General features: G+C 38.2%; 2 protein-coding genes across 3 annotated transcripts; one reads left to right on the forward strand and one right to left on the reverse strand.

The window, feature by feature from the left end:
• Positions 1 to 599: 599 nt before the first annotated feature.
• On the reverse strand, positions 600 to 8,608 carry itk (IL2 inducible T cell kinase). 2 transcript variants are annotated; one of them, XM_061834778.1, is made up of 18 exons: positions 8,530 to 8,608; positions 8,333 to 8,457; positions 8,153 to 8,257; positions 7,984 to 8,065; positions 7,772 to 7,897; positions 7,462 to 7,499; positions 6,894 to 7,045; positions 6,731 to 6,796; positions 4,803 to 4,857; positions 4,235 to 4,314; positions 3,986 to 4,128; positions 3,741 to 3,815; positions 3,048 to 3,216; positions 2,761 to 2,977; positions 2,616 to 2,680; positions 2,427 to 2,545; positions 2,051 to 2,208; positions 600 to 1,953 (listed from the first exon to the last, which is right to left on the reverse strand). In XM_061834778.1, exons 1-18 carry the CDS (start codon positions 8,564 to 8,566, stop codon positions 1,888 to 1,890), a joined length of 1,878 nt encoding a protein of 625 aa, XP_061690762.1. In that variant the 5' UTR covers positions 8,567 to 8,608; the 3' UTR covers positions 600 to 1,887. The 2 variants fall into 2 exon arrangements, with proteins under 2 accessions (XP_061690762.1, XP_061690764.1); XM_061834780.1 differs by lacking the exon at positions 8,530 to 8,608 and having other exon boundaries at positions 8,333 to 8,470.
• A 1,102-nt stretch (positions 8,609 to 9,710) lies between these two features.
• Positions 9,711 to 11,901, forward strand: med7 (mediator complex subunit 7). The gene is made up of 2 exons (XM_061835247.1): positions 9,711 to 9,855; positions 10,886 to 11,901. The coding sequence occupies exon 2, from the start codon at positions 10,895 to 10,897 to the stop codon at positions 11,654 to 11,656; it is 762 nt and encodes a 253-aa protein (XP_061691231.1). The 5' UTR covers positions 9,711 to 9,855; positions 10,886 to 10,894; the 3' UTR covers positions 11,657 to 11,901.
• The last annotated feature ends 1,253 nt before the right edge of the window (positions 11,902 to 13,154 follow it).

The raw sequence follows: 13,154 nt of genomic DNA on the forward strand, positions 1-13,154 counted from the left end.
ACTATGAAGTTCAGATACTCGCGTTAAAAAAAAAGTACAGCTGCAACTCATAGAAAGAAATTAGTAGTAATAGTACAAAAAAATGATGAACTGAGATGTACAAAGTAAAAATGCATGTTTCTTGAAATTACACTGTACGCGTACAACACTTAAAACTGGATGCAATGGGGGAAAGCCCCCAGAAAATAAATGATATTGAGACAAATAAAATAAAAATGACATTACATCGCATGTTAAGAGCAAGCTAGCGTCGGCTCAACTATTGTATTATCAGAACAACACGTTGGCCAACCCTTTGCTTAAACTATGTAAAAATCCAAATTAGATAATGCTAACTGGAAAAAGTACAACTTAGCTGATCTGGCAGTATCAACTGGTAGGCAAAAAAGACCAACTAGAATATCTTAAAAAAGCACATTCTGGTCAACCACATTATCTTGCAAACCTTTTAAGAATATTAACAAAATGATCACATTAAGCTAGTGGAATAAAGACTATGTGGTCGCTTCAAATCCACAACCTTCACTTCACCAAGTTTAATGTTTATTTTTACAATAAACGTCAACATCAAGTGGCATTTAACAACTTGAAACCTCTTTTTAAGAATTGTTCACAATTTTCCAAAGTGCTCCAAATGGTGATGCGAGTTGATTTCGCTGCTGCCATCCAGTGCTCGTATTGTGCCCACAAGGCAAAATAAATAAATAAATAAATAAATGATGGTCGATTGACAGCTCATAAATGGGAAATGCTTTAAGTCAGGTCAAGTATGTCTTAAGGTACCATGGCATCTGGTTTAAATGTTGAGTAAAAGTAAAAAGGCGTCAGAAAAATATAAATTACATTGAAGTACAGTTACCTGAAAAACCTTCTCAAGTCCAGCAACAGAGTATTTGCATTTGGTTACTTCATGCCATTTGTTAGTACAAGTACAGTTGCCTGAAAAACCTTTTCAAGTCCAGCAACAGAGTATTTCGATTTGGTTACTTCATGCCATTTGTTAGTGCATTTCATTTATGAATTTTTTTTTTTTATTTTCATTTCTTACAAACAATAGATGGTGGATATGACCATTTGGCTTGCACATAATGTATGGTTACCTTAGAGGCCACAGCTGAGAAAATCATTTAATAATAATTGCCATATTGTATTGTACAGTTCATAAGAGGTTTTTTGACGTTTTCCTTCTACTTGCCTTGGACAATCACACATGCTTGTAATATTACACATCCTACAGAATTATTGAAAAATTATGCAACCAATTCCAACTCAAAGGACACTTCTTTGAGTATGCTTGCATATTTGGTTTCTTATTGAGCTGAGAATAGCAAAATATGAGGCAACTCCAGGTAAAGGGCAGTCCAATCCACATTCTTTTGTTGCACTGATAAACATATTGATGTTTAGCTGCGTCTTTCACAACATCAATCAAATCTTAGCAGTGTTATCTTTGTAAATGCAGAATTTTTGGACAGTGCTGACAAGTTGATCGCATAAAATCTGCAGGTATAGCTTGCTTGCTATTAATGTTGCTTTTCTATGCATTGAACAGATTTTAAGAAGTAGCACTTACAGTATCAATATATTGTATCATACTTTATGAACATCATATATGGTAACTGAAAACACACCATTTATTGTCAACCTTTACAGAAACATTAAGTACACATTCATAGCTATGCATGGTATGTCAATACAGTTCATTTGACAACATTCAGGAAAATGAATGAGATAAAGTGCAAACCTCAGTGGGTGGCTGACATGTTTGGAAACAACTTGAAAGTACAATATATAAAATCATTTTAAATTTTATCCAATGACACACACAAATAAATAGGACAAATATAAATTTGTTAAATGTTTAGCATCCACAGCCTGTCTTGTGGTTCACCCGTCTAAAAGTGAGGAAAGCTCGTGCAGCAACAACGCGAAGGATGGACGATCCACTGGTTTCTGAGAATGAAAACGTACGTGTATTTGAAAAAAAAATAAGACATACCCATTATTTCTGTGTGTTTTTCTACACTATAAATCAAATTTCTTCTCCCACCTCCTTCCAGCACCACTCCATAAGGAGATATACGGCCTCCGGTGCCAATCGGGGCTTGAGCAGCCTCATGCCAGCATTCAGGGACTCTACCACCTGTGCATTAGATTGGTTCTCATAAGGAAGTCGACCCTCTGTGTAGACTTCCCACATGAGAACACCTGAAGCGGGAAACAAATTTATGTTTAAAATATTTGATGACAATGAATGAGCATATTTGTTTGAAGACATTGTGGAAAGGTACTGTCTGAGGCATGGTGTAAACTGCTGCACACTATTAAAAAAATTGTAAGTTACCTTACCTTCTTTGCCTGTCAAATAAAGAAGTATGACGAGATAACAATATGAAGTCAAAAACCCATGCCAAACATAATCGTACCAAAGGACCAGACGTCAGACTTGCTGCTGAACTTGCAGTATTTGATGACCTCTGGTGCCGACCACTTGACAGGGAACTTGGAGCACAAGGAACTTGTGTACTGGTCATCAAGAACATATCTACAAGACAAAAAAATAGGAATGAATGAGATGGCTACAATATTGCCAAACAAATAAAGTTGTGAAGTACCTGGTCATGCCAAAATCAGACAATTTAACCACATTGCTGTTTGAAACCAAGCAGTTCCTGGCAGCCTAGAATTGAAAAGACAACATATGAGAAAAATCCAAGTCAAACTGGTGAGACAAAAATATATATTTTTTCCATTTTTTACCAGGTCTCTGTGGATGAATTTAGATGTCTCCAAGTAGGTCATCCCTTCAGTGACATCTAGACACATCTCTAACAGTGTGCTCTGGGAAAAATACCCTTTTTTGGCTCGCAGGTAGTCTGATAGACAGCCATTCTCCATGAACTCCAACACCAAACACATAGGAGAACGCTGGGTGCATACGCCATAGAGCTGAACTAGCTTTGAGTGATATAGTCTCCTAATGAATCATACACAATTGCACATGGCCTCAGTTAATTATCACCTAAAGAATCAAGATATGCACTTACATCATAACTCTTGCTTCTTCTTTAAATTCTTCATCTGACATGCATTCTTCTCTTATCATCTTCAGGGCCACCTTCTTCTCCCTCCATTGCCCCCACAGCACCTTCCCAAACTGTCCACTGCCTAGTTCTTGACCAAAGGTAATTTCTTCAGGGTCCACCTCCCACTTATCTGTTGAACACCAGTAAAAAGGTGTACAGACAACATTCTAAAATTAGTAAACTGGAGAAGTGTTATTATTATTATTATTATTAACAACAGTGCCGCCTTACACTGTTACAGGCAAAAAGAAAAATACTGCTTTGAACTTTAGACCTGGTGACACAGTGAGTGGAGCAACTGGTTAGAGCGTAGGCTTCACAGTTTTGAGGACTGGGGTCCAAATCCTGGCCCCACCTGTGTGGAGTTTGCATGTTCTTCACGTGCCAGCATGGGTTTTCTCTGGGCACTCCGGTTTCCTCCCACATCCCAAAAACATGCATTCATTGGAGACTCTAAATTGCCCTGAGGTGTGAATGTGAGTGTGACTGTTGTCTGTCTTTATGTGCCCTGCGATTGGCTGGAAACCAGTTCAGGGTGTACCCTGTCCCCTGCCTGAATCGAAGTGGGATAGGTTCCAGCTCTCCTGCGACCCTTGTGAGGATAACCATCTTAGAAAATGAATGGATGGATTACACTGTACACTACAATATTACCTTTGGGTGGGCCAGCCATTTCCTTGTAGCAGCCCCCTGTTTGAGTGACAGGATGTCTGAGACGTGTGATTAGACCTGCCAAGTAACTCACACAAACACGCACACACACACACATGCACATGCACATTTCGGATCTTTGAAAATAATTTCAGAACATGAAAAATAAGTAGCATTAACCGTTCTCCATAACTATTCCAATATTTCATGCTAATACAGATTCCCTCCTAAGCAAACTGAGCAATTACCTGCAGCATTGTGTTGGTGGTAATGGATTAGTTCAGGAATGGTGCGAAACAGATACTTCTCTGCCAAGTAAAAAGAAGACTCTCCTGTTTCAGCCCGCCTGATTTGATAATGTTTCACACATGGTTGTTTCTCTCCATTAGGTCTGAAGGTGACGTGTTCAAAAGATCCATTGCATTTATATGTACAGTATTACAGTGGAATGATGTTATGATGTTATTATAGTGTTTATTATAGTAAAAATTAATTACCCCCGTGCTTTGGTGAAGACTGAGACGGTGTAGACGCCTGTTTGTCTTGAGTTTCGAACCATGAATCCACCCTCTTTTCCCTGAACATTTCCAACAACATAAAAACATTGGAAATTATGTAATTCAACACTATTCTACACTTTGATTGTAAATTGCACTAGTACTATTGTTATGCCACACCAATTTTCACTTCACTGTAAGTCTGACTCAGCAATTGGCAAATAATCTCAGTAGATACAGTCATGCTTACAAAACATCACAGCAGGAAAGTCAAGAGTGATGTGAAAACTTTATGCACCGTGTCATGTCTCATTCTCACGGTGCAGGTTTTTGTTTTTTTTTGCATATGCAACACTTGCTGAAGCCACTGGAGACAAATCATAGTTTCAACCAAATACAGTACATGAAGACAGCAGAAACAATTCTATTCATTTTCTACATCATTTGTTTTATTTGAGATGCATTTGAGCTTGATCCCATCCAAGTGTTGGGGTACACTCTGGATTGGTTTCCATCTCATCGTTATGTCACCATGCTGCCCTAGTATGATTAAATAACATGATTTTACCTCTTTGATCAACACATCTTCCGCTTGCCCTCTGGCAATGTTCTTGTTATACCATCTTTGAGAGGACACATAGGAATAAAAGAATGTAAAAAAATTCTAATCCATATCGTATCTAGAATGCATTATACTATACACTGTAGTAGTAGGAATATATACAGTGCATTGTGAACGTATTCGACCGCCTTGAACTTTTCAACCTTTTGCCACATTTCAGGCTCCAAACATAGAGATGTAAAATTTTAATTTATTTGTCAAGAATCAACAACAAGTGGGACAGAATTGTGAAGTGGAACAAAATTTATTGAATATTTTGTACTTTAAAAAAAAAAAACCTGAAAAGTGGGGTGTGCAATATTATTCGGCCCCTTTAATTTCAGTACAGAAAACTCACTCCAGAAGTTCAGAGAGGATCTCTGAATGATCCAATGTTGACTGGTGATGATAAATAGAATCCACCAGTGCTTAATCAAGTCTCCGTATAAATGCACCTGCTCTATGATCGCTTCAGGGTTCTGTTTAAAGTGCAGAGAGCATCACGAAGACTAAGGAATTCACCAGGCAGGTCTAAGATACTGTTGTGGAGAGGTTTAAAGCCGGATTTGGATACAAAAAGATTTCCCAAGCTTTAAACATCTCAAGGAGCACTGTGCAAGCAATCATATTAAAATGGAAGGAGTATCAGACCACTGCTAATCTACCAAGACTGGCCGTCCCTCTAAACTTTCACCTCGAACAAGGGGAAGACTGATCAGAGATGTAGCCAAGAGGCCCATGATCACTCTGGATGAACTGGAGAGATCTCCAGTTGAGACGGGAGAGTCAACAATCAGCCGTACACTGCACAAATCTGGCCTTTAAGGAAGAGTGGTAAGAAGAAAGCCATTTCTGAAAGTTATCCATAAAAAGTCTTATTTAAAGTTTGCCACAAGCCACCTGGGAGACACACCAAACATGTGGAAGAAGGTCCTCTGGTCAGATATGTAAAGCATATGTTTGGCATAAAAGCAATGCAGCTCACCATCCTGAACACACCATCCCCACTGTCAAACATGGTGGTGGCAGCCTCATGGTTTGGGCCTGCTTTTCTTCAGCAGGGACAGGGGAGATGGTTAAAATTGATAGGAAGCTGAATGGAGCCGATTACAGGACCATTCTGGAAGAAAACCTGTTGGAGTCTGCAAAAGACTTGAGACTGGGACGGAGATTTATCTTCCAACAGGACAATGATCCAAAATATAAAGCCAATTCTTCAATGGAATGGTTCACAAATAAAAGTATCCAGGTGTTAGAATGGCCAAGTCAAAGTCCAGACCTGAATCCAATCGAGAATCTGTAGGCAGAGCTGAAGACTGATCCAAAATATAAAGCCAATTCTACAATGGAATGGTTCACAAATAAATGTATCCAGGTGTTAGAATTGCCAGGTCAAAGTCCAGACCTGAATCCAATCGATAATCTGTGGGCAGAGCTGAAGACTGCTGTTCACAAACCCTCTCCGTCCAACCTCACTGAGTTCTAGCTGTTTTGCAAGTTAGAATGGGCAAGAATTTAAGTCTCTCGATGTGCAAAACTGACAAGAGACATACCCCAAGCAACTTGCAGCTGTAATTGCTGCAAAAGGTGGCGCTACAAAGTATTAATGCAAGGGGGCCGAATAATATTGCATGCCCCACTTTTCAGGTTTTTATTTGTTAAAAACATTTAAAATATCGAATAAATCTCATTCCACTTCACGATTGTGTCCCACTTGTCGATTCTTCACTTTTTTTTTATTTTATACCTTTATGTTTGAAGCCTGAAATGTCGCAAAAGGTTAAAAAGTTCAAGGGGGCCGAATACTTTCAGAAAGCACTGTATATATATTTCCATTAAATGAAATATAGTCACGATAGACACACACATTTGCAGTGGATTAAATGCTAACTTACTCAAATCTCTCAAAGTCGTTTCCTGTTTTTTCAACTACGTGTGTTCTGGGCACAAATCCAGTGTTCCTGTGATGAATGGTAGATTTTTTTTTTTTTTAAATACATGTAGTCATTTGCAGTGTGAGCTCAATTCCAAAATGAAACGGGGTGAGTTGTGTTTTACCCTCTTTCATCTTTGACACTCCACCAGTCAGGGTGAGAACTGTCTATCAAGGTGTACTCTTTGTCTATCTGAAGTGCCAACTCTGTATCTCCGAATGGCGTGTAGTTCTGCATTGCAATTACCATCCTATGCACGGTGTCATCCAACGCTGCCTAATGAAAAACATACAGGTATTTAGAGCTTCATGAATTAACTCACAACATACATGCCAGATACTATAGATGTAAGTCAACAACTGTTGTACACAATTATTCAAAAAATGTGCTTTTAGTATAACTAGTGAGCACATCATCTAAATCCGTGGCAGGTCTCAAGAATTGATCAATTCTGGTGGACACGTACTCACAGATTTTGCAGGTCCAAATAACAGTCTCAGCCTGAACTTTAATGGCCATTTTTCAGACAAAAACATTTCCCTTTGATAAGAGAATATGATAAACTACACGTATTCATGAAAACACTCGTTCTGAGTTTAAACTACAAATTGAATGAAAACAACACAAAGACTAACAATGACAACAAAAAAGCAGAGATTTGGTATTGGATTTAATTTATAATAGAGGTTTACCTCGTTGTTTGGGACCTCAGGTAATGGTTTTTTGGAACCTGAGGAGAAATCCAAAAAATTATATTTACTTGATGCATTATACATTGTAGTACAGATATATCTTACAAATTCCAAATACCTAATTGTCGTCCATCTGGCAAAATATTTATTGGTTAAATGGTTAAACACCAACAGCATTCAGCTCTGTTCACAAAACTCTTCATTGTTTACGTATTTTAAAATTCAAGTTAGATTTTTTCATTATAATAGAGTAACTGTAAACTACATAAGAGTCCTTAAATTTATTAGGAAAGAAAAGTCTTATACAAACCATAACCCAGTGGATCATACACATGACAACCTATAGCCAGTTTCTCTGACTGGTTACAACATCGCCATTTTCCATCCATCCAAAACTGTGGGTGGTATTTTTCAACCAAATTGTTATTCTTCGTCTCTATATCAGCAACAACATAGATTAAACAAGGTCCCGATTATTTGTTCTATTTTAAAGCCTGAAAATCTCATTCAAAACGTGCTCACCTTCTTTCAGAGCGTGCACCCACCTCAGACGACAATCATTGTCTGGGGCAAAAATGTAGAGGAAATAGTTGCCGTGGAAAACCTGTAGATAATTGTGTTTAGGGTCTTATGGATTGGTTTCAAAGTAGTTCTGGTATTTAAGTAATGATTTGACAAATGCAAACCTTACCTGGAAGGGATACTTGTTGTCACATGGAATGGGGAGATTGGTAAACACCGTCTCCACACACTTAATGCTGCATAACTTGATGCAACCTTTTAGTACAGGCTTTCTCTGAAATAGAAGCAAATTTGCTATCCATGCAAACTGGAAAGCTGATTGGAATTACAGCACTGTTTGAATACTTACTCCAGGGCGACGCTCGGAATACTTCAATTCCTGTGAATCCAACACAAAAAATCTCTCCTTGTAGTTACATGGAGACGTTCTTTTCTTTTGCTGAGATTTTTTGATCATCATACCATCCAGAATTACTTTGGAGAACATGATAACATTAGCAACAACCAAGAAACACTGAGTGACACTGTGGCAGAAAAAAAAAATACCATGACGTTTCCGGTTGTTGAGTGTAGTCGACCACATCCTGACTCCAAGAGTTGCAGATTGCTTGAACTGAATACACACATGGACTTCAACTACATGAAATCATCATATGCTTACATAGTCACCTTTTTTAAATCCACTTTAACACGTCATAGCATTACTTTATCAAACTTAAATTGTTTTCTTCACAGAGTCAAGCGCCCAATATTTACTCATACTAGGTTCTGTAGTTTGTGGTTATATTTCTTTAGAAACGTGTTTATTGTCATGCTATTTGGAGAAATAAAAAATGAAGCACTGATTGAGAAGTATCCTTAAAATAACATCTTTGTAAATGCTGTACTTGCATGATTTCCAAACACTGCCATGGAACATGTATATCATTTCTGTCTACAGCACTGGAAATGCAGCGGGGGACTGAGGATCCGGGTGGGGAAAAAACACCTGCGGTGTCCATCCACACCGATGTGCTACAGCCTGAAGCCACAGAGGATATTGCCACATATGACCACCATGATCTGGGTAGACCAGGGTGGACACTGTATATTGTCCCCCAAATCTGGGGAATCTGCAGGATGACGTCAAATCAAACATACCTCACAGTGTAGAGGATCCCATGAGAAGACTCTGGAGTTAAACATATAAAGACTAAAATACATTAGAACAGAATAAAAACTGGAGGACAATAGGAATTATATAAAAATTGGATACAGGAATAAAACAGTAGACAAACAGAAAAAAAAAATAATCAGTTAAAAACTGAACAAAACCAATGTGTCTTGGGCCACATTTTAAAACCACTAGCGTCTCATCATACAAAAAAATAAATAAAAAAATCAATTTAACTTAATAAGTCCAAAAATTATAATTTAATTATTATATCATTATATATCTAAGATAATGACTATAGTGACAGACATACTTGTTAAATGCTCTTTCACCCAATAACAAAGGGTAATCAACCTATCAGCCAACAATTTTTTCTCTAAATTTATACTGCATTCGTCGAGTTTATTCCAATGGAAACTACAGCGCATATTGGCTCAAAAAAAGCTTGACAAAAAAAATCTTCTACATGACCACATTTTAGCGTCAAGAGTCACATGTGCACAGTAGCAACCAATGAGGGCTCAGAACTTCACGAAAAAGCTGACCAATCAAAAGAACGAAACGCGATCACGAGAATTTCTCAGCCAATAGAAACAGAACACAACCATTCGCCATGTCCGTGTAGCGCAAGGCACCAAAGTGCTGTCTCTTCTGTCATATGTCCTCTTAAATTTCCATCAAAGCGTCACATTTATCGGACCTGAAGAGCTCCTTAGAAGGCAAGTGAAGTTAAGGCAAACTCATAAATTTCATCACGGCAGTGATACATTAAGTTTTTTGGCAGATATAATTATTTAGTCGTAATTTGTATCTGCTAAAGCTAGCTGCGTTTGATGAGCCGGGTACGTTCAAACAGATTGGCGGTCGGATGGATGATAAAACGAATATAACTTCGCTCCGTGTAACTTGTTTGCTACTCTATATTGCATTGTACGCTTTTTATGCTTCAAATTAACTACAAGTTGGCTTTTATCATCAAAGACAAATATAACTCAAATGCTGGCTGATATTTGGTAGCACCACAGTAGCGCATTTCTTGCGAAAACAAAATTTATAAGAAAGCGGAACGCTTGTATATAGTGCAAAAACAGTGTTCAGTTTTCACTATTTTAATCGATCATTAAATAGAAGTACCCTTTGCTCGAGCAATTCATAAAAAAAACCTAAATATTCAGATTTTAATTGGAACGACAAACTATGCCTGCAAACTATTTTTGGTATTAATTTTAGATGTATCTTTTACTGTCAGTAATGTTGTTTAAGGTACTTGTTACTACTCTGCTTCGAAAATTGCCCTCATAATTTAGGAGACATCCCCGAAAAGCCTGGAAAATCACATCCTTGGTGACAAATCATTTTTTGGGAAAAAAAAGTCATAATTGTTCAACACATTTTCAATTATTTATTAGTTTATTTATACATATGATCTGCTTTTGCTCCACCCTTGGTAGACTCTGATCTTCCTGGGGTCTAAATAATAACGAAAAGTTCTAGGCATTTAAATATACAACACAAAGCTAGAGGGGTAAAAAGAAATATATATTTTCTACAAAGATTTATGAAACATGTATATGTGTCACAATTGTTAAACACATCTGTGGTCTCCTACCCAAAGATACCTGAAATAGGCTCCATCTCGCCTGTGACCTTAGTGAGAATAAGTGGTATGGAATATGGATGGATAATGGTATGGTTTGTACTACTTGACAATACCACTCATGTTCATGAGAGCCATTCTTTTTGTTTCAGACCATAATCATGGGTGAACCACAGCAGGTTAGCGCCCTGCCTCCTCCACCTATGCAGTACATCAAAGAGTACACAGACGAAAATGTTAGCAAGGGTTTTGCTCCGAAACCACCACCGCCCATCAGGGACAGCTACATGATGTTTGGCAACCAGTTCCAATGTGATGATCTGATCATTCGGCCTTTGGAAAGCCAAGGCATTGAGAGGCTCCACCCTGTGCAGTTCGACCATAAACGTGAGCTCAAGAAGCTTAACATGTCTATCCTGGTGAACTTTTTAGACCTACTGGACATCCTCATCAAGAGCCCTGGCAGTATAAAGCGAGAAGAAAAGCTGGAGGACTTGAAACTTTTATTTGTTCACATGCACCATCTTATAAATGAGTATAGGCCACATCAAGCCCGGGAAACGTTGCGGGTGATGATGGAGGTTCAGAAACGACAGAGACTAGATACAGCAGAGCGGTTCCAAAAGCACTTGGAGCGTGTAGTTGAGATGATCCAGAGTTGCCTTGCCTCCCTGCCCGATGACTTACCACAGTTGGACTGCGCTGACAGTACTGGAGATGTAACAAGAACTGGGCTCGCTGGGAGCAGTGTCTGTCCTTCTGGGCAGCCCCCAAGGCTGAAAACGGAACCTATGGATGTAGATGAAGCGGGAACAAGTTGTATGGCAGCAGGTCACCAGAACAAGAGTACACCTACAATAAAAAAGGACAAAACGTGGGACAAAGATGCGGCCATGTGCAGTATCATTGACAAAATTGCCTAGTATTCTCTTAGTAGCTGTACTACAGATGTTTTAAGATTTTGTTCCAAAAGTTCTGTTGTCTTTGTGCTCAAAGCTCTGTTTGGTTTGAATTGTTTATTTAAAAGCTTTGTATGTATTTTATTAGCTCAGGAAAGACTTTTTCAATCCTTGCATTTGCAAATGATCATTCAGTGGTGGAAATAATAGCATGCTTAGCCAACTTCCCCTTTTTCTAATCTAATAAAAGATATTTTTTGCTTTCTAAACTGTCCAAACCATCACTCTCATAAAGAAGGTTTTATCTATTTAGAGTTTCATAAGTTGACAAGGGATCCTGTCGACAGCAATGGGAAGTCATTTGCGTTTGAGGGCATTTCCAGTCATTCACTGCTGTCTCTAATTTGTGAATTTTTTTTTTTTTTTTTTTTTTTTTTTAATCCTTGCTTTGAATGTCAAAGTTATGTGCATATCAAGTGCATTCAAAGTGCTATGAAACACACCTTTATTTGTTGGCAGCAATCTCGACCTGGTCATATCTTGCCACCAAGAGGCCACTTGAGCGCAACAGTGACAACAGCAAATTATTCACCCACATGATACTGTTTACCCTTTACAATGAAAACTGGAATTTAACCATGAAGACAAAACCCCTCAAAATTGCCCGATGCCATTGAACGTGAGCCCGCTTATGTCGGTCATGGTCGTTCTTAATTTTCAGGGTGACCTTGTTTGATGTGACATTCTGTCCTCGTGCTCTCGCAGCACGTAGCCTCCAAAATAATAGATGACTTTAACTGTGTGCTGTTTTTTGTGAAGTGCATTGTAAAAAGAACCTTACCACAAACTTTTGTACAAATGTGAGAAATATTTGGAATACTCATTTGTAACATACCTTTATCCTTCCTAGAACTTAAGTGGTGTGCATAAAGCAAGGGTGCTACTGCACGAAATCAAGCAATTGTGGTAATGAAGTCATGGACTACTTGATTTAAAACAGAAAAATATGTAGCACAGATCAGAGAATGAATATGATTTAAAAAAAATATATATTTTTTTTACTCTTCATGTGCAGGTTTAGGTCCTGCCACCCATGACCACATGTTCCTAAAACGATGTGGCTGATGAGCATGCAGATGAGCTTCCCTGAAACAACATAAATTATGCATGCCTTTCAACTTCAAGCACAGGTTTGATTGATGCTGTCAGAGTGATGTTCTTATGTTTACAGCGGGAGGAAAAAGTGAAATGCTATAGCATGACCTCAAGAGAGCTATTCACACCAGACATCCCAGGAATCTTGCTGAACTGCAACTGTTTTGTAAAGAGGAATGGTCCAAAATTCATCCTGCACCACATCAGATCTGCAACTACAGGAAAGGTTTGGTCAGTGTTATTGCTACTGAAGGAGGATAGAGCAGTTATTTAAACCCAAGGGAAGGGTTCACTTAGTTTTTCTTTCTCATGAATAATTAATTTTCCATCAAATGTAAAAAAAAAAAAAAAAATGTGCTATTGGTTT

This window comes from Syngnathoides biaculeatus, chromosome 11 (genome assembly GCF_019802595.1).
Source record: "Syngnathoides biaculeatus isolate LvHL_M chromosome 11, ASM1980259v1, whole genome shotgun sequence".
NCBI classification, from domain to species: Eukaryota; Metazoa; Chordata; class Actinopteri; order Syngnathiformes; family Syngnathidae; genus Syngnathoides; species Syngnathoides biaculeatus.

Bases quoted from the DNA above. Each gene is read 5' to 3' on its own strand.
- itk (XM_061834778.1), bottom strand. From the start codon at position 8,566: ATGTGGTCGACTACACTCAACAACCGGAAACGTCATG. The intron at 4,858-6,730 runs GTAAGTTAGCAT...GTCCTCTCAAAG, and splicing joins AACGACTTTGAGAGATTTGA to ATGGTATAACAAGAACATTG. The intron at 2,209-2,426 runs GTACGATTATGT...TTCCCGCTTCAG, and splicing joins GTCTGACGTCTGGTCCTTTG to GTGTTCTCATGTGGGAAGTC.
- med7 (XM_061835247.1), top strand. From the start codon at position 10,895: ATGGGTGAACCACAGCAGGTTAGCGCCCTGCCTCCTCCACCTATGCAG.